The following is a 25,156-nucleotide window of genomic DNA, read 5'->3' on the forward strand; positions in this document are numbered from 1 at the left end:
GATAGCTCCCGGCCACAAAAATCCGTTTTGTTATCATTTAACGTGAGAGCAAAAAACGAAGAGGAAACGACAAAATCACTGAACGTAAATACAGGTCACGTGGAGCTGACCCACCTCCCCACAACAACTCAGACTGTTCTGTGCATCAGCCCTGGATTTACTATTATTTCCCAACCGGGGCAATATTAAGCAGTGGCGCCCAGCCACACTTCTGTAGCCAGAAGCAGGAGAAGATACTACTCATACGCAACTCAACTGTGCATGCGCAAGAGCCCGGCTGCAACTGCTCAAACGAATCTAATTTAAACAGTTGCCACATCACGCTCATCGGAGGCAAATTGTTGTTATGAAGCATTGAAGTCTTCCTAAAGCCTTTGACACACTTTGCTGTTGGCAGACGCTTGTATGAGCACTGTTTTGTTGTTGTATATGGCGCATTTCCTTCGCAACTCCAGTTTTATTTTCTTTCTTTTTTTCTCTCGTTCATATTTTGTTGCTGCAATATTATTCTGCAGTAGTGGGATACAGTAATATCCTTTATTAGAGTACTGGTTCTTACCAGTCAAAATCACAAAAATTTAACTGAAAACTAAAACAATGAAAATTTCCCAGAATTCTAAACAATTCCCGGGTTTTTGCCGGTTTTCTCTCGGATGAAAAAATTCCCAGGTTTTTCCCAGATCTCCCGGTTGTCCCAGGTCGTATACACCCTGGAAATACTGGTCTGGCTGTGCTCAAGAAAAGTTGATATCAGGTATATGGGACCCAAAATATAACAATAATACTTGGGGTACTATGAGGAAATATTTCGATTGGCATTTAACACAAGCGAAGTACTTAGATAAGCCAATGGAAGAAGAGGGATTGGTACGTATTTTAATTAGATGATTGCCCATCTATGCAAGAAAAGACATCTTAAGTACCCATCTATGCAAGAAAAGACATCTTAAGTAATGGTTGGAAAACGGTAGAAGAGTAGTTGTCTTTTGTTGATGCACTTGATGCAATAAATAAGAACTGCAATGAAACTTTACACCAAAGTGAAAGTTCGAACTATAAAAAGAATAGCGGGAATAATTTTTAGACGCATGAGGCAAACTCAGCAAAAGTACAGCAGTACAATAAGAAAAGTTGTAATGGTAATTATCAAAAGAAGTATCCACATTCAAATATAGATCCAGTAACTTCTCAAAAATTTGTAACAAGTAACCAAAAAACACAAAATAGAAATGTAGTACCTTGTTACGGTAACCAACCTGTAATTAGTAGTAATGAGGAAAACTTTGTTCGACCTGGATCCAGGGCTGGGGCCCAGGTCATGGAAATAGATTAGGAGGCCGTATTCCATATAAGTATGTTAATTTTACGCACAAAATACCCACAAAGGAATGGTTGTCGCTTGAAGAACCAAATTTAGCTACTAATAACCCACAACCTATAATAGCAGGGACAGTGGAAAATTCCGAGGTTAACATATTTATAGATTCGAGAAGTTAGGCATCACTCACCTCAAACGCATTTTTTAACTCTATACAGAATAAACAGCACTTACCGTTATTGCCAGTGACTGGAGTATACATAATCGGGATAACGGGAACAAAAAGTAAACTTGTAAAATACGAAACTCAGGTGAACTGCAGTATTGGAAATATGTTATTTCGTCAAACACTGTTGTTTGTAGAGAATATTAATAGAGACATACTGTTTGGTTTAGATTGGTTGTTAGAGTTTAAAGTCATCTTAAACTTTGATGTGCATCTTCTTTGTTTTGGTAAAGGGAGCAGTAGATGCTGGACACCTTTTGTGACAAATAGTCACTCTGAGGAACAAACAACGGAGTACCAGTGTCTGTGATTAACAGCTACAGCACAATTATCACCAAAAATCGATAATGTTGATCAAGGAACACATTGAACTGATAAGCAAGACAAAGCTAATGAATCCCTAATATTAACCGATCAACAAAGAGGAGATTTGTATAAAATTTTAATGGAGTACGAAGTGGTATTTTCTGATTGTCCAGGTAATATCGGCGACTATATTTGTAAATTTAAAATCAAAGATGACACTCCATTCTTTTGCAAACTGTATCCAATACCAGTGAGTTTGAAGGGAGCAGTTTGGAAGGAGATTAACAAAATGATTGATAATAATATTATAGAACAAAGTCCCATTGTACGGAATAATCCTCTGGTAGTGGTGACGGAAACTACAGGTGGGGTACGATCAGTCTTGGACGCTCGTACATTGAATTGACATATAGAAAAGGAGAGCAACCGGTCGATTAACATCAACGAATTGTTATTCAAATTTGAAAAGGTACGATGGATTTGACCGTGGGATTTTGGCAGATACAATTACATCCAGAATCCAAAAAGTATACAGCCTTTCTGTTTGATGGAAAATCATATCATTTCAACGTATTAGCATTTTGAATTAATATCTCTGTGTCCGTATTTATACATGCGTTAGATGAAGCACTAGGGAGAGATTTATTGAAGGATTTGATAATACACGTAGACGATATCCTAATAATATCACCTACTTGGGAGGAACATTGTCGAACTTTGTGCAAGACACTGAAAAAATTTGAAGAGAAAGGTATTACGGGGAAGCTGTCAAAATCTTTTTTTTTTCATGGCAAGAACTTAAGTTCTTAGGGCATATTGTAGGGGTAGAGGGAAAGCTGTCAAAGAATGTCCACACCCCACACATGAAAGAAAATTAAAAGGATTTATAGGTATGGCCGGATACTATCAACGGAACGTACAAGGGCAGGAGTTAAATGATGTGAGAATTTTACATTTATTAAAAAAGGTAGTACCGTCGACTTGGGCTCAAGGTGCAAATGATGAATTTGAAACGTTAAAAGGAGCGCTTGTTGAGTCACCCATATTACATCATCCAGTTATGGACGAATGGATTAAAATTTCGACAGATGCATCTGATTACAGTATTGCTGCTGAATTTTTCCAAGGAGAACAATAGCTTTAGCTAGCCATAGCCTAAATAAGCACGAACTAAATTACACAGCTACTGAAAAAGAACTATTGGCGATTGTGTGGAGTATTCAAAAGTTTCAAACACTAGTATGGGGATCAGAAATCCATATTTATAAAGATCATCAAGCTTTATCCTTTCTGATGATTAGTCGGTTACTACACAGTAGGTTGATTTGTTGGATGCTTCTCCTACAGGAATACAATATCAGGGTACGATACATAAAAGGTTCTGAAAATATAGTACTTGATGCATTATTGAGGCTACCCATAGTAATGGAAGACTTGAAACATATGGAAGGGCCCAGCGTTCTTTTTTCCATTAATTTTATGTCAGCAGAATATCCGAACATCGGGGTAAAAGAGAGGGTTCAAAGAATAACAGAGAACATCCCTCATGATTCTTATTTCACAGAAGTATTTTCTGTGTTTCCAGAACTTGTTGTTGTTGTTGTTGTTGTTGTCTTCAGTCCTGAGACTGGTTTGATGCAGCTCTCCATGCTACTCTATCCTGTGCAAGCCTCTTCACCTCCCAGTACCTACCGCAACCTACATCCTTCTGAACCTGCTTAGTGTATTCACCTCTTGGTCTCCCTCTACGATTTTTACCCTCCACGCTGCCCTCCAATACTAAATTGGTGATTCCTTGATGCCTCAGAACATGTCCTACCAACTGATCCCTTCTTCTAGTTAAGTTGTGCCACAAACTCCTCTTCTCCTCAATTCTATTCAATACCTCCTCATTAGTGATGTGATCTACCCATCTAATCTTCAGCATTCTTCTGTACCACCACATTTCGAAAGCTTCTATTCTCTTCTTGTCCAAACTATTTATCGTCCATGTTTCACTTCCATACATGGCTACACTCCATACAAATACTTTCAGAAATGTCTTCCTGACATTTAAATCTATACTCGATGTTAACAAATTTCTCTTCTTCAGAAACGCTTTCCTTGCCGTTGCCAGTCTGCATTTTATATCCTCTCTACTTCGAGCATCATCAGTTACTTTGCTCCCCAAATAGCAAAACTCCTTTACTATTTTAAGTGTCTCATTTCCTAATCTAATTCCCTCAGCATCACCCGATTTAATTCGACTACATTCCATTATCCTCGTTTTGCTTTTGTTGATGTTCATCTTATATTCTCCTTTCAAGACTCTGTCCATTCCGTTCAACTGCTCTTCCAAGTCCTTTGCTGTCTCTGACAGAATTACAATGTCGTCAGCGAACCTCAAAGTTTTTATTTCTTCTCCATGGATTTTAATACCTACTCCGAATTTTTCCTTTGTTTCCTTCACTGCTTGCTCAATATAAAGATTGAATAACATCGGGGATAGGCTACAGCCCTGTCTCACTTCCTTCCCAACCACTGCTTCCCTTTCATGCCCCTCAATTCTTATAACTGCCATCTGGTTTCTGTACAAATTGTAAATAGCCTTTCGCTCCCTGTATTTTACCCCTGCCACCTTCAGAATTTGAAAGAGTATTCCAGTCAACATTGTCAAAAGCTTTCTCTAAGTCTACAAATGCTAGAAACGTAGGTTTTCCCTTCCTTAATCTAGCTTCTAAGATGAGTCGTAGGGTCAGTATTGCCCCACGTGTTCCAACATTTCTACGGAATCCAAACTGATCTTCCCCAAGGTCGGCTTCTACCAGTTTTTCCATTCGTCTGTAAAGAATTCGCGTTAGTATTTTGCAGCTGTGACTTATTAAACTGATTGTTCGGTAATTTTCACATCTGTCAACACCTGGTTTCTTTGGGATTGGAATTATTATATTCTTCTAGAAGTCTGAGGGTATTTCGGCTGTTTCATACATCTTGCTCACCACATGGTAGAGTTTTGTCAGGACTGGCTCTCCCAAGGCCGTCAGTAGTTCCAATGGAATGTTGTCTACTCCGGGGGCCTTGTTTCGACTCAGGTCTTTCAGTGCTCTGTCAAACTCTTCACGCAGTATCGTATCTCCCATTTCATATTCATCTACATCCTCTTCTATTTCGATAATATTGTCCTCAAGTACATCGCCCTTGTATAGACCCTCTATATACTCCCTCCACCTTTCTGCTTTCCCTTCTTTGCTTAGAACTGGGTTTCCATCTGAGCTCTTGATGTTCATGCAAGTGGTTCTCTTGTCTCCAAAGGTCTCTTTAATCTTCCTGTAAGCAGTATCTAACTTACCCCTAGTGAGATAAGCCCCTACATCCTTACATTTGTCCTCTAGCCATCCCTGCTTAGCCATTTTGCACTTCCTGTCGATCTCATTTTTGAGACGTTTGTATTCCTTTTTGCCTGCTTCATTTACTGCAGTTTTGTATTTTCTCCTTTCATCAATTAAATTCAATATATCTTCTGTTACCCAAGGATTTCTACTAGCCCTCATCTTTTTACCTACTTGATCCTCTGCTACCTTCACTACTTCATCCCTCAAAGCTACCCATTCTTCTTCTATTGTATTTCTTTCCCCCATTCCTGTCAATTGTTCCCTTATGCTCTCCCAGAAACTTTACCTCCTAATCAATTGGGAAGATGGAAAATTGTAAATCATAACTTGTTTTGGAGAGACAGTGTAACATCACAGCACTGGCATTTATGTATTCCGAAGGTAATGGAAGACTAACTTGTATGGTATGTTCGCACAGGGTATGGCCACTTCTGAATCAAAAACTACATATCTCATATGAATAAATTTTATTATTCCCAGAAACTAGGGCATAAAATAGCATCTTTAATTAGAACCTGTGAAACTTGCTAGAAAGTAAAAAGAGAGTAATACTCACGTGAAATACAGAATGTATCCTATTATCCATAAGTCATTACACGACCTTACAGCAGCCGATTTCTTTGGACTAATTCAACAAGCAAAGGAAGGAGTATCATGTTTTAGTTATCATAGAATGTTGGTCAACATATGTTAAACTATACCCTATTAAGAGAGCAAATACACAGACAGTTATACACTGTTTACAATATTTTCTAGAAGTAGGTAAACCAAAAGGGTTTCTTTTAGATAATGGAGCACAATTTGTGAGTAACAAATTTAGAGAATTCCTAGTGTGGGAAAGTATTTGACAAGTGTTAATATTCAATTATAACCCATCATCAAATCCGTGTGAACGCGCAATGAAGGAAATTGGGAAATTATGTCGTACATACTACCATGAAAAATGTAGTTTGTGGGCAACGAAAATTAAGGACTTTGAAATTACCCTAAATGAATTACACCATTTATCGACTGGGTTCACACCTTTAGATGTTATAGGCAAACCTTTTGTAGGAGAACCTTTAATTAAGTATTTTAATTGGCCTGAACAACCTAGTGTCAATTACAAAGTAAATCAGAAAATAATTTCTAAAAATTTGATTGAAAAGGTGCAGCAAAGAGTAAGTAAGCATAACAAAAAGGCTGTAGAGCCTCAGTACCAAGTCGGTGACCTGGTTCTTATGAAACAAACCTTCCCAGCTCGACTCTGAAGAAAGAGACTCTTTTGATCCCACAACTGCATTAGAAAATGGGAAATACAATGTAAAGGATGTAAAATTTTACACCCGCAGGGACGTTAACATTCCGAGTTAACGTGCGTAGTGACGACTGTCGGACCCCAAGTTGTTTTCGGTGTTTCTTCCAAAATAGTTTTCCTGCACCGAATTTCTTTAAAATCTAAAACCATCCTATAACAATACTGATTATATATATATATATAGAGGGAAACATTCCACGTAGGAAATATATATCTAAAAACAAAGATGATGTGACTTACCAAATGAAAGTCCTGGCAGGTCGACAGACACACAAACAAACACAAACATACACACAAAATTCAAGCTTTCGCAACAAACTGCTGCCTCATCAGGAAAGAGGGAAGGAGAGGGAAAGACAAAAGGATGTGGGTTTTAAGGGAGAGGGTAAGGAGTCATTCCAATCCCGGGAGCGGAAAGACTTACCTTAGGGGGAAAAAAGGATGGGTATACACTCGCACACATACACACATATTCATCCACACATATACCAATATATATATATATATATATATATATATATATATATATATATATATATATATATATATATATAATTTAAGAATGACCATAAAATAGAGAACAACTTAAGAGAATCACAAAAAGGTGATGTCTAGACGAAATAAATTGAATGGAGTATTATGTTTGTGGAAAATATAATATGATGTGACTAACTGAACAACTGTTATACCGAAGTGTATAGCTTTTCTATTTTGTATACAGTATTTTATACCTTTTATGAGATGTGACATAGATGGGACGGTTTGTATAAATCTTGAAAGGGGTGGGTATGGTAGCTAAAAGCTTGATTTACAAGAACAGATAAATCATGACTAACACAAAACACACATCACACCTCTCAAACAGCCCTCACAAACAAGTGTGCCTGATGCTTCTTCATTTGCCGTTTCCAAAGGGTTGCTAGGATTTCCTTCGGGGACCTCAAAGGGTGAAGGTGGGACAACTCCATTCTGCAGGAGACAATTTAACACCAAACCTCCTCCGACATCACACTCAAGTACCTGAGGGGTACGGATCCTGGGGAAGAGGGGTGAGAAGAATTTCCTATCTTTGGGGCTCCCTTTTTTCTCTTCTTCTATCGTAGCAACCACATCTATTTTTCCTTTCTTACTTCTCATCTTGAGGACCTGCCTATCTTTTCCCCCTCTTTCCATATTCATAAACTTCCATGGCTGAAGTTCTTCCTTGTTTCCATGGTTACTAGTAACCTAAACCTTATCTTTAGATAAGAAGGCCAAAGAATCAGACTACACGAACTCGCATCCACATATACACAAATATACACTTCTACAAAAACATTAAATCATATAATCATGACGTGAGAACGGCCACGTGTTGTAGGGGAAAAAGGTGTGTACATAGGGAATTCTGTGCACATTTAGGGGGAATTATGATGGTTCTATATTGAATATACATAAGAAGAGGTGCACATACATAACTAACAACTATAAAGTAATAGTGAGTAATGGATAAATAAGAGAGAGGCGTGTGCAAAGAAGGAAAATGAAAGGAGGAGTAGAATTAGTCAGTTGATCATTAAACAACGTCACTACAATAAAAACTCTGATGAATTGAAGGATAGTGGGACGTAAGTAGTATACAGGGTGAGTCACGTAAGATGTAACACCCCCTTTATTCAGGGTGCGATTGCACGTATCGACAAGTGGTGTTCGGTGAATCAAAGCCGACTATGGGACACATACTTAGGTACATGCACAATAATGACAATGTTTATATTGACCGAGATAATGAGGCAAGTTCGTGTTTTTTAAACAGCACGCTATACTTTCTTTACAGTCATTCGAACGCTCTTGAGAAGATGTGTATAGTGATGTACCACATGTTGCTATTGTGATTCAAACTTTGCTTAAAAGACGCTGGGGAATGCGGATTTACATATGTAGCGTAGGCTGTGCATGCTGCATAGAGCACGGCAACTCAGCCTGCGCATCGCACGAGGCGTGTTTACAGTCTGCAGCCTCTTCCGACCACCTCGACCTTCAATCATACAGTATTTCCCAGCGTCTTTTAAGCATAGTTTGAATCACAATAGCAACATGTGTTACATCACTATACGCGTCTTTTCCAGAGTGTTCGAATGACAGTAAATAAAGTATAGCATCCCATTTAAAAAACATGTATTTGCTGCATTATCTCGGTCAATATAAACGTTGTAATTATTGTGCATGTACCTACGTATGTGCCCCATAGTCCGCTATGATTCGCCGAAAACCGCTTGCCGAAACGTGCAATCGCCCCCGGAGTAAAGGGGGTGTTACGTCTTACGCGAATCACCCTGTATATAGACATAATATCTATTGAAAGTATAGTAGTGGAGAAATAGAGGACAATTCTAGGGAGTGAATGATATATTAAAGAATGAATGCGAAGTTAAAAATAGATTTATAGCTTTATTTATGGTATACATAGAAATGTATATTAGGGTAATGAACCGTGAGGCCTACTCAGAAAGGAAAGGGGGGCATACCCAGCATTCACCAAGTATAAAGGGAAGACGTACCTATGTGAAGATAGGATGATCTGCGGCCTAAGAAACAGAGATGTTTTGTAAGGGGTGTACCTGCCAGAACGGAAAGAGGAAGTGCTCTCATAAGGTCAACCCACAAGCAAGGATCAGGTGCTGATCCTTGGAGAAGGGGACAGTATGGTGACCAAATTCACAAATTTTATAGGAATTATTCTGGAAAGTGTAAATTCTATGAGTTACTAGCATTATTATGTTTCGTGGAAGTAAATGAGTATCAAAAGAACACTTTCACTTCACCCAGAGTTCCTCCAAGCTACAAATAATGAAAATACTACATACTAGGAAAAAGGTAGTACAAAAGATAAGAATAGACAAAATATTACCCATGTATCCTAAACACCTGAAGTTTACAATTTAAAAAAAAAAATTAAAGGAAAGAAAGAGTCCTCCCAATTACTAAATATTAGTAAACCTGACTAAAACAATGAATAAATGCTCATGACTTAATAACAAAGTAAAATAACAAAAGAGTAGAGAAAAAATAAGTGAAAGATTGCTGCTAAGATATGAAATGTATACTGTTAAGATTTGAAATGTTATTATGAGTGATTATGTGAATAATGATTATGTATAAAATGTTGCGGTTTCGGTCTGAGGGGGGGAAGGGGAGGGGGAGGGGGGGGGGCATATAATGTAGTGATTCGAGAATTTCTCTGTAAATTCTAGAACCTCTCAGCCTTCAACCATTTCGAACAATCAATGTTCTAGATACGAGTGTGGGATTGTAAATTCTACCTACTGTGCGTCACATGTTCGTGTGTTCAGGTTTAAAATCAGTTGCGGCGGTTGAGTGGCACCGACAAGTACCTGTCAAAATCCATAGATGTGTTAGTGAGTGTGTTTGGAAGAACCATGGAATCTATAAGCAGCTTTGTGCTTATTGTCTCACTGACTATTGTTATGTGAAACAAAAACAGTTGAAAACGTACTCTTATAGAATCTTGACTCAGCCTTGTTAGAGGCAAGATGTTTTTACGATCTCATTTTCTGAAAGTCATGGTGTCTAAACAGACTTACTTTGAATGTAAATCAATTTGTTTCTAACATACAACTGTACGAGAGACTTAATGAAGTTACATATTAAGTTGAAAGTGAGAATTTTTATTTTGCTTGAAAGTCAAATACATCGTTCATTGACAAAATGTAAAGTTTGTATGGCTACTTATTTCACTAGTAAAAAGAGGCTTGAAAGTTCCTGTACCTAGCATTATTCAACGGAGAAGATGTCAAGAGAGTTTCTAGCAGCTAAAACTTAAGAAGTAAAGAAGAGTGGCTGCAGACCCCAAGTAAGTCATCTCGTAAAGAAGTGGAATGTGGTTTGGGGAAATAAATCAGTATAACCCAGACCCACACTCACATGTTAAGTCATCAAAATGTTAGAAGCCTCCAACTTCGAGGTTTGCGCACATTTCATATCTGCACAAATCTCCTGTTCACACACAACAATCTGTCTGTGTGCACATTGCACAGACCGATCAACACATGTGGATGGGCCTTAATGTACATGTTTGCCCTTTAGCAGTTTGTGAGTTCAAGATTGCCTTTAGTTCCCTGCTGCTTATGGAAAGAATGTCCATATGATTGGGGAATGTGAAAGATGTGGACAGTCCATGTGGATTTAAGAAGTTAACTGTGATTTAATCCTTTTCCTAATTTTTTCCAACTACACATGCTGACCATCAGAGTCATTCAAAAGCAATATATACTGTGGTGTCATCGAAAAATATTCGATCACTGTCTAGTCTACAGTTGTTGACAGTTCAATTTTGCTTTCATTAGAGTCCAAATGTAATTTTTTTCTTGCTTTGGGGAACAAAGATTTCAAGATTTTGTGCCTCTGCAATTGTGCAATATTTCTCAAACTTCTTTATATATTTAAATTAAAATCCTCCACAGCAGGACACTTGAAACTGATCCCCTCTACACTATCCTTGGCAAATACGAAGTTGTTGGGGTGTCATGATGTGATCAATGTATGGGTGTTGCAGACTTGCGCAGGCAGCCAGTCGCTTGACTGTTCCACAAACACCATCGCTAGCCCCTTTACCATGGGAGGTGGCTGAAAATGCCATTGGGCTTCAACATGGAAATCATCTTCATGATAGCACAGGTTGATTAAGTAGTTATTATTATACTGAGCTGCTACTCCATCAGAGAAGTAACATATTTTACTTGATACACTATTAAATTTTTTGGATGTATAGTTGGAAAAAATTAGGAAAAGGATTAAATCACAGTTAGTGTCTTACATCCACACGGACCATCTACATCTTCCACATGCCCCAGTCAGACATACTTTCCGTAAGTATCATGGAAGGCTACCTTGTATACTCAAACTGCTAGAGGGTGAACATTAACATCATCCCATGCAGCAATTGTGACAAGCAGCAAATTGATTGGCTAGAAACACGATGAAACAAACTGATATGAATCATCTAAGTAAGTAACAAGAACTAACAACGAACTAATTTTAGGTCTATCTCTGGTATTCAGGTGTACCAATTTTTTTTTTTTTTAAGATTTGCAACTTGTATGTTTTAATTCAAAACTTATAAGGCAATTTTTGAAGTTTTTTTTACAGCACTATCTTAAATCTAAAGTTTGATAGTTGTGATCATACCAAGCTGAAGCGTTCCGAATACATAGAGGAAAAAAGTATCTGTCAAAGTTTTTTGAGAATTTTAAAAATACAGATTCTCAGAATTCACTAATGATGTTTTTATTAAAAATGACTATATGTTTGCAGTTAATTAAGTTTTATATCATGTTAAGTGAGCTTTCAAATGAGCTCAATTTCATTATTCTATTGGAACACAAGTTGTGAACAAATCAGTGTCTTCCCAAAAGTTAAAAATTTGATTGTTTTTACATTTTTGAGCACTCAGTATCCTTTTATCAGAGGAGTGCGTAAAAACTGCTTTGTGTTACTGTTTATGAATACTACACGCATACTTAATTTCAAATAAATTTAGAAGCACTTTAAACTTCCTGGTGGATTAAAACTGTGCGCCTGATCGAGACTCGAACTCGGGACCTTCGCCTTTCGCCGGCAAGTGTTCTACCATCTGAGCTACCCAAGCACAACTCATGACCCATCCTCACCGCTTCAGTTCTGCCAGTACCTCGTCTCCTTCCTTCCAAACTTCTTAGAAGCTCTTCTGCGAACCTGAGCTGTGAGGACGGGTCGTGAGTCGTGCTTGGGTAGCTCAGATGGTAGAGCACTGGCCTGCAAAAAGCAAAGGTCCCGAGTTCGAATCTCGGTTTGGCACACAGTTTTAATCTGCCAGGAAGTTTTGTATCAGCGCACACTAAGCTGCAGAGTGAAAATCTCATTCTTTAAAAGCACTTGTAGACTTGACACTGAATAAACCAACTATCAAATTTATATCTGATATTAACAAATTCCTTTTTCCATAAATGCATTTACAGCCATAAACAGTCTGTATTTTGTATCCTGTCTACCAGGAACCCCATAATCAAAGAGAGATTTGAATGTGCATGATTTCTCTAATCTGTCAATAACTTGGCTTCTACTATACAGTTACACATGTAGCAACTTCCTGTTTCACGTTATATTATTTTATGAGAATCCATTTCTATTTCGGCTGCAAAATTTAACAAACTGGAGTGACAAGGTTTTCATTGCTTACCATCATTATTATCTCTTTCCAAGAGACAATTCATATTGCTCAACTGTTCTTCCAAGTCCTTTACTGACTGGCAGAATTACTGTCACTGCCAAATCTTGAAGCTTTTATTTCTTTTCCCTGAACTTTTGAGCCCTTCTCCGAATGTTTCTTTGGTTTCCTTTACTACTTCCTCAATGCACAGATTGAATAACATTGGCAATGGGCTACAACACTGCCATTACTTTCTCTACTATTGCCTTTTTTTTTCCATATCCTTCAACCCTTGTAACTGTAGTCTGGTTTCTACAGAAGCTTAATATAACCTTTCACACCCTTTATTTTACTCCTAATACCTTCAGAACTTCAAATAGCATGGTTCAGTCAACACTGTCAAAAGCTTTCTCTAACTCTACAAATGCTATAAATGTAGGTTTGCCTTTCTTTAATCTATCTTCCAAGATAAGTCATGAGGTCAGCATTGCCCAGCATGAACCTACATTTTTCTGGAACACAAATTGATCTTCCTCTATGTCAGTTTCTAGCTGTTTCTTTATCTATATCAGGTTGTTAGAATATTTTCATATCTGAAGCCTGCCTAAAACACAGGCCACTTCATACACTTAACGACAACTGACAATTACTGCAGCATACATTTGAACAGGGATGGACGAAGGGGGTCCTCCCCCCACCCCCACCCATATACACAAAAGGTCCAGCAGGCTTCTGTACTGAGAGCAGACTGTGTGGTGTAATGAAGAATGTAGGTTTAATAGCTTAACTACAATAACTACCACATTTGCTATTGTGTTATAAGGTATTACATCATATCATTTTATAAGTTATTTATTTATTTATTTATTCATTACATGCCACAAAATTACCTAAACTAGATGGTTTCAGCAGTTCACCAAGCAAATCAAAGAATGGGAGCTTTTTTAATCTCACATCTGGATGAACTGGAAAATTACTGGCTGCAGGAGCTGCTGCTGGTGGTGATGCCTTTGGCGGGTACATGTTATGGTGGTACATACTGGCATACATGCTGTTTCTTGGCTACAAAAATAGGGAAAGAAAGATTTATCAGACACATGACCATTGGAATCTGATTACATAATTTGTAAAACACACACACACTGATGTAACAAATGGTTTTCCGATATGTGATTTACAATTAGGAAAGCACTTAACATCACACTGAGACAACATATCAAAGTAACAATGTTGACCCTTTTAATGCAGCTGATTGTGACAGCAGTGTGGGGTTCAGCAAAATCCGTTCACTCAGACAGCAGATACTCTGCAAACTTGGTTGTGGGGTGCTCAAATGCTGTTGAAGTTCCAAGATTCATGCTTGGCTACTGCTTAGCTGTTGTTTACTTTGGTATTAAGTTTCATGGCAGTGTACTGGGGGATATATCGATTACAGTTTTTGTTCCATGGAACCACAGTGAGGAAATCATCAAGAATGTAAATACTGTCATAAAAACATAATACATATTTACAAAGGAACTGAGACACTAATGTGTGTTCTACAGATTGTAAGGAAAGTGCTCCTCAAGGAAGTGGAATATACTGTTCAACACCAATACAGACCGTATTACTGCACTGAAGATAGTCAAAGTAGAAACCAGATATATGTATTTTTAATATTATAATTAATACTAATAATAACTGGGGACCTGAAAATATATCCTCTCTCTCTATTATATATATATATATCCTTCCCTCTTTCCTGATGAAGCAACCACGGGTTGCGAAAGCTTGAATATTTGTTTGTGTGTTTTTTCTTCTATCAACAAGTTAAAGAATCCTTGTACCTAGGTGTAACTGCCACACTATGTCACTGGAAACGAAACATTGGTGAATTGGAAACTATCACAAATAGTAATAAATAAATAAATAAATAAAAACATCACTCATGAAGGTAAATAATAATAAATATTCTAAGCTCTTTGAGTGCTGATATAAACTTGGGGAGAAAAGGAGGCTGATAAATACTCAACAGGTCACAACTAATTAGTACCTGTGGTACTTCAACAGTAATGAGTGTAGCACCTGAGCCTGGGTTACCACATGTCCGATGTTTCAGTCAAATGGTTCTGTGTATCTGTATATACTTCTTTGTTCCTCACGATCTTTTTTCTGCATGTATACATTTATTCTTGTATTTTCCTGACTTCTGAATTCAATATTTTCAACTCCATAAGTAATACAAAATTACAAAGAGAGGAAGATGGATATGCACCAGTATTGTTCTAAATGTGGTGCTATCACAGGCTTTTGTTTTCCATCTGAAAAATGTTGCTCCTGTGAACAACAGAGAACTCAGCATGTCAGTGGTAGTTGAACTACATGAAATATAAAATTCTCTTCTCTCTATAGCCTGACAATAGAGAACAAACTACAAGTCGCACAATCATATATAAACAAAGACGATGTGACTTGCCAAACGAAAGTGCTGGCAGGTTGATAGACCCACAAACAAACACAAGCATACACACAAAATTCAAGCTTTCGCAACCAACGGTTGCTTCGTCAGGAAAGAGGGAAGGAGAGGGGAAGGTGAAAGGATGTGGGTTTTAAGGGAGAGCGTAAGGAGTCATTCCAATCCCGGGACCGGAAAGACTTACCTTAGGGGGAAAAAAGGACAGGTATACACTCGCACACACACACATATCCATCCACACATATACAGACACAAGCAGACATTTGTAAAGGCAAAGAGTTTGGGCAGAGATGTCAGTCGAGGTGGAAGTACAGAGGCAAAGATGTTGTTGAAAGACAGGTGAGGTATGAGCAGTGGCAAATTGAAGTTAGCAGAGATTGAAGCCTGGCGGATAACAAGAAGAGAGGATATACTGAAGGGCAAGTTCCCATCTCCGGAGTTCTGACAGGTTGGTGTTAGTGGGAAGTATCCAGATAACCCGGACGGTGTAACACTGTGCCAAGATGTGCTGGCCGTGCACCAAGGCATGTTTAGCCACAGGGTGATCCTGATTACCAACAAACACTGTCTGCCTGTGTCCATTCATGTGAATGGACTGTTTGTTGCTGGTCATTCCCACATAGAAAGCTTCACAGTGTAGGCAGGTCAGTTGGTAAATCACATGGGTGCTTTCACACGTGGCTCTGCCTTTGATCGTTCCATCAGTCCCTATGCCATTTCCAAACTGAACAATCCATTGCCCTCACCCACCTAATCCTTCACCTACACATCAACTCAGCCAATGAACACACCCGTCAACACCTATCCTTAATAAAAGTCCTCAATCTTTCCTCTCCCACATCCCCACCGGCTGTTCAGAGCATCCTCCTACAGGCCAACCGCAAATTAGAACCCTCCACCTCGAAAAACTATCCAATCTCCTGGTTTCCCACCTCCGGAAAGGCAACTCACTCATCCTTCACAACCTTTCCAGCAAACCTCAACCTCCTCTCATTGCACACAGACCCAGTCTCTCTCATCTACTCAATCTCCCACTTACAGTTCCACTCCCCCCAAAACCTCATAATTCCAATCAACACAATCTGGAACCACAACACCCTAATTTAGTAGTTAACCTTTCCTCCAAACCTCTCTCCCAATCCGAAACCTCTGTCCTATCCAAAGGCCTCACCTTCAGCCCCACTCCCAGATTCAACCAAACAGCCCTTGTCAAAGATTTACTGAACTACACTCGTACTCTCTGCTGGAAATATCACTTTGCCATGAAGAAAAATGATCCTAATCCTACTCCTAATGATCCAACTCCCTAAGACACTATCCAAACTGAACCCTGCCTGGAACAGTTCCGGCCTCCATCACAGCGGGACCCACCTCCTCTTCCTCAAAATCACCCTCTCCAAACCTTCCAGGAATTTCTGACTTCCAGCCTTGCCTCTCAATCCTTCTTAAAAAACCTTAAACCTACTCCCAATGTCACCACTGCTGAAGCCCAGGCTATCCGTGATCTGAAGGCTGACCGATCCATCGTCATTCTTCCGGCGGACAAGGGTTCCACGACCGTGGTACTTGATCGTCGGGAGTATGTGGCTGAGGGACTGCGTCAGCTTTCAGACAACACTACATACAAAGTTTGCCAAGGTAATCCCATCTCTGATGTCCAGGGGGAGCTTCAAGGAATCCCCAGAACCTTATGCCCCCTACAAAACCTTACACCTGACTCCATCAACCTCCTGACCCCACCAACACCCTGCACCCCCACCTTCTTCCTAAAATTCACAAAACCAATCATCCCGACCGCCCCATTGTAACTGGTTACCAAGCCCCCACAGAACGTATCTCTGCCTACGTAGATCAACACCTTCAACCCATTACATGCAGTCTCCCATCCTCCATCAAAGACACCAACCACTTTCTCGAACGCCTGGAATCCTTACCCAGTCTGTTACCCCCGGAAACCATCCTTGTAACCATTGATGCCACTTCCTTATACACAAATATTCCGCACGGGGGCCTCGCTGCGATGGAGCATATCCTTTCACGCCCATCACCTGCCACCCTACCTAAAACCTCTTTAATCATTACCTTAGCCAGCTTCATCCTGACCCACAACTTCTTCACTTTCGAAGGCCAGACATACCAACAATTAAAGGGAACAGCCATGGGTACCAGGATGGCCCCCTCGTATGCCAACCTATTCATGGGTCGCTTAGAGGAAGCCTTCTTGGTTACCCAGGCCTGCCAACCCAAAGTTTGGTACAGATTTATTGATGACATCTTCACGATCTGGACTCACAGTGAAGAAGAACTCCAGAATTTCCTCTCCAACCTCAACTCCTTTGGTTCCATCAGATTCACCTGGTCCTACTCCAAATCCCATGCCACTTTCCTTGACGCTGACCTCCACCTGTCCAATGGCCAGCTTCACATGTCCGTCCACATCAAACCCACCAACAAGCAACTGTACCCCTGCCCTTCAGTATATGCTCTCTTCTCGTTATCCGCCAGGCCTCAATCTCCGCTAATGTCAAGTTGCTGCCGTTCATACCTCACCTGTCTTTCAACAACATCTTTGCCTCTGTACTTCCGCCTCGACTGACATCTCTGCCCAAACTCTTTGCCTTTACAAATGTCTGCTTGTGTGTGTATATGTGTGGATGGATATGTGTGTGTGTGCGAGTGTATACCTGTCCTTTTTTCCCCCTAAGGTAAGTCTTTCCGGTCCCGGGATTGGAATGACTCCTTACCCTCTCCCTTAAAACCCACATCCTTTCATCTTCCCCTCTCCTTCCCTCTTTCCTGACGAAGCAACCGTTGGTTGCGAAAGCTTGAATTTTGTGTGTATGCTTGTGTCTGTTTGTGTGTCTATCGACCTGCCAGCACTTTCGTTTGGTAAGTCACATCATCTTTGTTTACGACATTGGTGCGGGGAGTGGGGAGGAGGAGATGGACCGACATTGGTGCAGGGGGGGGGGATATGGACCGACATTGGTGCATGGGGGGAGGAGATGGACCGACATTGGTGCAGGGGGGGAGGAGATGGACCGACATTGGTGCGGGATGGGGGTGGGGAGATGGACCGACATTGGTGCTCGGGGGTGGGGGGAGGAGATGGACTGACATTGGTGTAGGGGGGAGGAGATGGACCGACATTGGTGTAGGGGGGAGGAGATGGACCGACATTGGTGTGGGGGGGGAGGAGATGGACCGACATTAGTGCGGGGTGGTGGTGGGGGTGGGGAGATGGACCGACATTGGTGCGGGGTGGGGGTGGGGAGATGGACCGACATTGGTGCACGGGGGTGGGGGGAGGAGATGGACCGACATTGGTGCAGAGGGGGGGGGGAGATGGACCGACATTGGTGCAGGGGGGGGGTGGGAGATGGACCGACATTGGTGCAGGGGGGGGTGGGAGATGGACCGACATTGGTGCAGGGGGGGGGGGAGGGTGGGAGATGGACCGACATTGGTGCATGGGGGGAGGAGATGGACCGACATTGGTGCAGGGGGGGAGGAGATGGCCCGACATTGGTGCAGGGGGGGAGGAGATGGACCGACATTGGTGCACGGGGGTGGGGGGAGGAGATGGACCGACATTGGGGCGGGGGTGGAGTTCGACCGACACTGGGACGGGGTGGGGGGTGGGGGGGATGAACCCAAATGGGGGGGGTGGGGTGATGGACCGACATTAGGCTGGGGGGAGGAGTTGGAGTGAGATTGGGGGAAGGGGAGGCATGTGGAAGACGGAAGATGGGTAGTGGGCAGATGGAAAGGGCAGACGATGGTGAGGACGCTGGTTGAAGATGGAGAGGATGTTAGGAAGTTGGTGGAATTGGCAGAGGGCGTGGGGTGATAGAGGAAGAAGACGTAAGGAGGGGAGGCAGGTGTAAGAGGTAAAGAGTTGGAGAGGGGGGAGGGGGAGGGAGAGGGGGAGGAGAGAGAGAGAGAGAGAGAGAGAGAGAGAGAGAGAGAGAGAGAGAGAGAGAGAGATAGTTATCTTTTTACTTTTCTAAAAGAAAATTGGAATAAATAAATTTCCAGGCAACACTAGGTACTCACCTAGAGCACACTAAGAAGGAGTACACGGTTGACACTCTAATGGCTGACTAAATTTCCATGACTTTCTAAGGACTTTTCCAGAATTTTACTAAATTTTTCCCATATGGAATGTTGAGCAGACTTTAAATATTCAGTATTTTACTGCTCTTTTTCTTACAAAAATGCTGATTTTATATGTTAATGCTTAACTGAAAATACCTAACATACTTTGACAAACTGACATTTCAATGTACCACCAAATGGCAAAGGGAACTGCAATACATTGGATGAAGCTCAACATATCAAACAAGAAGAATTCCAGATATGAAGTGCAAACATTTTAAATCAATGTGTAAATTAATTTAAATTAAATGATTTGAACAATGAAAAATGATGTTGAGTAAGAGTCATGCAATGCAGTTTAAAGGAGTAAACCACCAGTTGACTGTATATTACTACACTTATGTTCTGTACTATTCAGATTTTGACTTTTATATCATTATCAAGTACAACGCTAGAAGTTGTTAGACCATTATTATGCCCTATCTGTTAAGGCAGTGCAAATCAGGTAAACAGGACTAACACGTCTAGTGTTAATCTTGTTTACATGCTTTGGACTGTCTCAACAGATACGACATAATAAGGTCTAACAACTTTTAGTATTGTCCTTTATAGTAATACACAGTCAAATGGCCGTTTGCTCTTTTAAAAATTGTGTTAAAAATGGAAAGTAACACATTTAGCTGTGTAGAAACAGCCAGGTAAAGATATACACACAAATTTTAACTAGTGACCTACGACTTGAATAAAAAATATTGGCAAAATACTTACGATTTAATGTAAATGCAAAATTCATACACTTTTCGGATGATTTCTTGTGAAATGGTACGTAATAAATTTAATCTCCCATTAATGATGTGGAAGGTGTAGTTCCTTATACTTCAGTTTTACACAGATGAATATTCAATGGAACAATATACTAGGTACATTGACACAAATGTAGCCACCATGTGTATATAATGTTCTCCACATGTTAGTTTAAAGGAAAACTTGAAAGCTATTTTAAAATTACAAAAAAGTTGTCTCACACGTATATAACTATAAGGAAGAAAGTTTCAAGTAGCACTACTTTTTACAATCTTGCATTTTTTCTTCAACAAGTATCTTCTTTCAGTATCTGCTAATAATTTTTATTTTTTATTTGTAAGAAGATTAATTTCATCAGCAGCACTCTGCTGTGACTCCACATAATGAGAATGATCATTTTTCACTGTTATGTATCAACCATTTTATTATTTCAACATTTTCTACTCTCCAGAAGAAATAACAGCATAAAAACCCTGCTGTTGGGCTATCAGTATTTTTTTCTTTTTGATGTTCCATAATGTCATCTGAATTCAAAGAAAACCCCCCATTCAAATGATGCATTCCCATGAGAAAGTATGGAAATAAATGTTACCACAGACCTTAGATCAGGATATTCCTCTTCCCCAATGAGCTTAAAAGTTTGGTCCAGTGATCATCCAGTCTACTTTTCTTTTGTTTGTACATTAACATTCTCGTTTTATTCTTGGTAGTGAATTAAACTCCTTAAATTAATGCTTAACACCAAAAGCCTACTTTCTGGAAAGACATCTTTCTCAACCAGAGGCTGATGGCATAAGTGTAAATCAGTGGTTGTTTCTGCTGATTTGAATGCCATCATACTTGGATCTAAATATGCAATTGCCTTCGTCAAAGCAAATTTTACTGGCGACTCCCCATTAACTTCTGTAACAGAACCTTCAAACAGATTGAACAGTTATTTCAGAACTGCAACACATGTAAGTCAGTGATGCCTTTAATTTTTTTTTGCTAAACCAGTTTGAAGGAATGAAATTATCTTTATCTAAATTATCTTTCTCTAAAAAATGTTTCAAAGTGTGAAGCAACAGATATAAAAAATACCACTTTCAAGCCAAAAGGATGTGCTCTGAAACTACTGCAGAACTGGGACTGGTCTCCGACACTGTGACTCCGAACAACATCTGTTACAAATACTGATAAAGTCAATGAGATAGAAATAGCTCACTCAGCTGCGTTTACATTTTCCAGCCACCTCATCTATCTGAGCTGGAACCTTTTGAGTTAATATAATCAGTTTCTTTGCTGGCACATCCTTGGATACATAATACAACACTCATAAAAGCTCTACTACATTCCAATCAGTGTTTTTAATGCTTTCTGTAAAGGCATTATGTAGTGTGTGTGTAATACACATGGTAGCCTTTGATTCTTGTAACTCGCTTGTTAACTTTCACAATACCTTCAAGGTGACATGTGGGCCATCCCTTGATACATGTGTAACTTAGTTTGTGTTTTCTTCACCCAAATCATTTTTTCCCCCAGCATCCTAAAATCTGAGTACCAAGTCTATTTGTGCTTCTGAGTCATTCTGTTTAATTGTCCATCATAGTATGCAATAACATAGTCACAGTTTTTTACAGTTTCTGAAATGGTATCACCGAACTATGGAGGATCACTATGCACAATTGCTGTAACTGCAGTTTTGATGCAATTTCACCATCTGGAAACATTGTTGTGAAAAGAGAAACACTATGTGCTGTGTTGGCATTACACAATTTTGTTGCTTTTGCTGAAAATGAAAACATTTGTACAGAATTTCTTTAGCAGAAGTGACAGCTAATGAACAAGATGCCTGCATTTTACTTGGTACTTTGTGATCACTTTCCAGAAGTACAGACTATCTGACGAAACCATCATCTTTTTGACAAAACAGGAAACAGGTAAACATTTCTTTGAAAGTTCAATAGTCAATTTACATGTCTTCCCTTTCACATGATTTGTTAATGCATCTCTATCATATTACTCAAGCTAAATGGTCTTTTCCTTAGCTTACAGTAGGCAGAATACTTGTCTTTTTTCATTTCCTCTAACACCACCAAATATTCTTCACTGAGTAACCACAATGGGTTGAAAGTACACCTCATCTGTGAAAGATGTGTTCTTATTATTTACATAATTAATTATGAAAAAATGTGATTAATCTTAGGCATATAAACATTTAAATTACTGAACTTGTCTACTGTGCATTAATAAAATTTATACTGTAACCTTGGTTAACCAAGAGGAAATAAATATTACTGCCAAGTTATTAACCCATAAGAGCCCATTGTACTTGACTGAGGACAGTAGTTTTTCCTTCTTGCCATCCTCATTTGAGGACACTGGGCACTTCCACATTATGTTTTTTGGGTTCTTCAGATTTCTTTGCCATGACTCACCAAATTTTTAAAACTGCTGAAGAGGTAGCAGAAAACATATTTAGTGAAGAAATACATACAGATAAGGTAGTTCTACCTTCGGATGTTGATGAGCAGACAGAGGAAAATACTGAAGATGACTTGTTAGGGAATACCTATGTATGCAATATTGCAGGCACAAATAAAATTTTACATGAAAGAGACAACGAAGACAGTCTTCATGTTTATTTTAAAAGATTCCTTAAAGAAGAAGTTAGATGGAAACAGATTATTGGTCTGAGGATAATGCTCTTGGTGTTCAAATAGTGAAAGATGTAATGTGTCTTGATATATCTTGAACTTAAGTCTGCATCACATAATAAAAAGACCAATGAAAACAAAAGTGTCAAAGGTTTCAAAATAAAACCATTAGCAGAGGCCCAAGTACAAAATTATCGAGGATGGGATGTCTTCAGGAAAATCTAGCAGTTGATGGAATCATCATGGGGTACTATGGACATCACCCAATAAAGCAGTTTATAAGACTTTGGATGTAGACTATGGGCCTTTCGAAGTAATTATGGCTACTGTTACAACTTTTTACTATACTATGGGAAGGATACAAGGATGAAAATGAGGATCTATCACTGGGTCAAAAAGTAATTTTGAAAATGTCGTCCATTACTGGTGAGCCAAACAATTACAAAGTATTTTTTTGACAATTACTTTACTACTCACGACTGCTCATCCGACTGTAGGAACTAGGATTCTGTGCAAGTGGACCCATACGAGAAAGCAAAAAGGAAGTGTCCCATATACCAGATAATGTAATGAAAGACAAAGGGAGGGGATATTTTGAGTTCAGATTTGACAGAGAAGGAAATCTTGGCCACAAAACTGAATGATGACAAGTGTGTTGCTCTAGCAACTAATTTTGATACTGCTCCCTACTGTCAAAGTCCAATTTGGAATATATCCCAGAAAAAAAGGCTTAGTGTTTCACAAACACATGCAAGAATTTAATGGAGGCATCAATCTTCACAACTGGCTAACACAGAAACATACAATTGCAGTACGAGGATGGTAGGTATGAGACTGTTGTAAATGTGTACCTAGCTTTCAAGAGGTGCAATGAAGGAGCTTCTCTTTGGGATTCAGAAGACAGATTGCCACAACACGCCTAAAGAAAGGTGTTGAAATGAGGTCAATTAAACGAAGTCCAACAAAACTCGTTTCATCTTCCAGGGCTAAAGTACCAGAAATACAATATGAGCAGATACTGCACGTCATTCAGAAGCATAAAAAACAAAGAAGGTACCAGTTTGAGAACTGTAAAGGAAGGCCCAGAACATAATGTGGGAAGTGTAATGCTACACTCTGTATGGAATGCATACCCACATATCACTTAGGCCTTGACAAATGATTGTTTTAGAAAGTTTTTGTATTAAAACTTTTGTAAATGTGAGTTGCTGTAAAGTAAATAATAATTTTGAAATGTTATTATGAAATTATTGTTGCCAATAATCAATGTATGGATAAAACAACTGTCAACTGTTCAGTGTCCCCAAATGAGGATGACGCAAAATTTCACATTTAGGACCTAAGTGAACAAAACTTCCTCATATTTCCATAAATTGGTAGCCATAATAAAGTTTTCCAAAAATCAAGAATATATGTTTATTAAAAATAAATTAGGTGCTAATATGTTAAAAAAATATATCAAAACTTACCTTTCAACATACACTGAAAAGAAAATGGTGACATAAAATAATGAAGCATGGCTCACTATGATAGGTTTCACCATGTAGGAAACTGTACATTTTAAGATGTCACCTAGTTCAAAAAAGTAACAGATGCCATCCTCTGGGGCAAATGCTTTGATTCACATGATGTCACCTGGTGGGAGGCTCACATGTACGGAATATTTTCTTCCACCAGTCAGCAAATCCTGTCTTAATGAGCAGTGGACTGCAAACTCTGTTTCGAACACTTGTCACTAGTAGTGCAGTTCGAACATTTGACATCTTTTATGTCAGATTTTTAGGACATTACAAAAGTACATGATTTTTAAAACTAAACATTAAAATTCCAGAACTATGTGAAAACATCCCTAATTTTCACTACAATTTACTATTCCCTGATATTTCCCAGTTTCTAGATCGAGTGACCAACCCCGAGTAAAACATGGTGACCTATTCGATCATATGCTAGTGTTTTAAGCTACTTTCAGAACATTCAAACATTCAGTATTCCCAGCTCATGACATCATTTATGTACAACAAATGACTAATACATAACCTTATAGGAAATTATTCTCAAAACCAGTTTTAGTTTAATATAATAAATGCTATTTTTCATGGGCATGGATTAAACATGTTTCAAAACAATACAATTTGCCTCAAGATTTATTTACCGGCGGTAGTGGCCTGTCTGGTGCTTGGACGATGTAACCTGATGGCTGATAGACATTACTGCGTTGTTGCTGCTGCTGAGGCTGCTGTTGCTGCTGTTGTGGTTGCTGCTGCATGTTAGTACTATGGACACTTGGAAGGTCTTTCCCTGGTGCTGGTGATGGTTGTTGTAAAGCTAAAGCTGCAGCACTAGCATGACTCTGTCTGAAATAACATAATTTATGTTACTCTCTTTTACATGACTCTATCAGTGTAGCTTTTCCAACAACATACTTTAATACACAAGTGACGCAGTTAAACTACATCAT

At 39.3% G+C, this 25,156-nt stretch overlaps 1 protein-coding gene across 5 annotated transcripts in view; it reads right to left on the reverse strand.

Moving 5' to 3' along the window:
* LOC126263191 (E3 SUMO-protein ligase PIAS3) overlaps window positions 1–25,156 on the reverse strand; it is a 266,664-nt gene that overhangs the window by 155,284 nt on the left and 86,224 nt on the right. For all 5 annotated transcript variants that reach the window (XM_049960248.1, XM_049960247.1, XM_049960252.1 and 2 more), the window contains 2 exons: window positions 24,851–25,052; window positions 13,596–13,767 (listed from right to left, as the gene is read on the reverse strand). In XM_049960248.1, the coding sequence (XP_049816205.1) occupies window positions 13,596–13,767; window positions 24,851–25,052 (374 nt within the window). The remainder of the gene's footprint in view (window positions 1–13,595; window positions 13,768–24,850; window positions 25,053–25,156) is intronic.

Source organism: Schistocerca nitens, chromosome 6 (genome assembly GCF_023898315.1).
Source record: "Schistocerca nitens isolate TAMUIC-IGC-003100 chromosome 6, iqSchNite1.1, whole genome shotgun sequence".
Lineage (NCBI taxonomy): Eukaryota > Metazoa > Arthropoda > Insecta > Orthoptera > Acrididae > Schistocerca > Schistocerca nitens.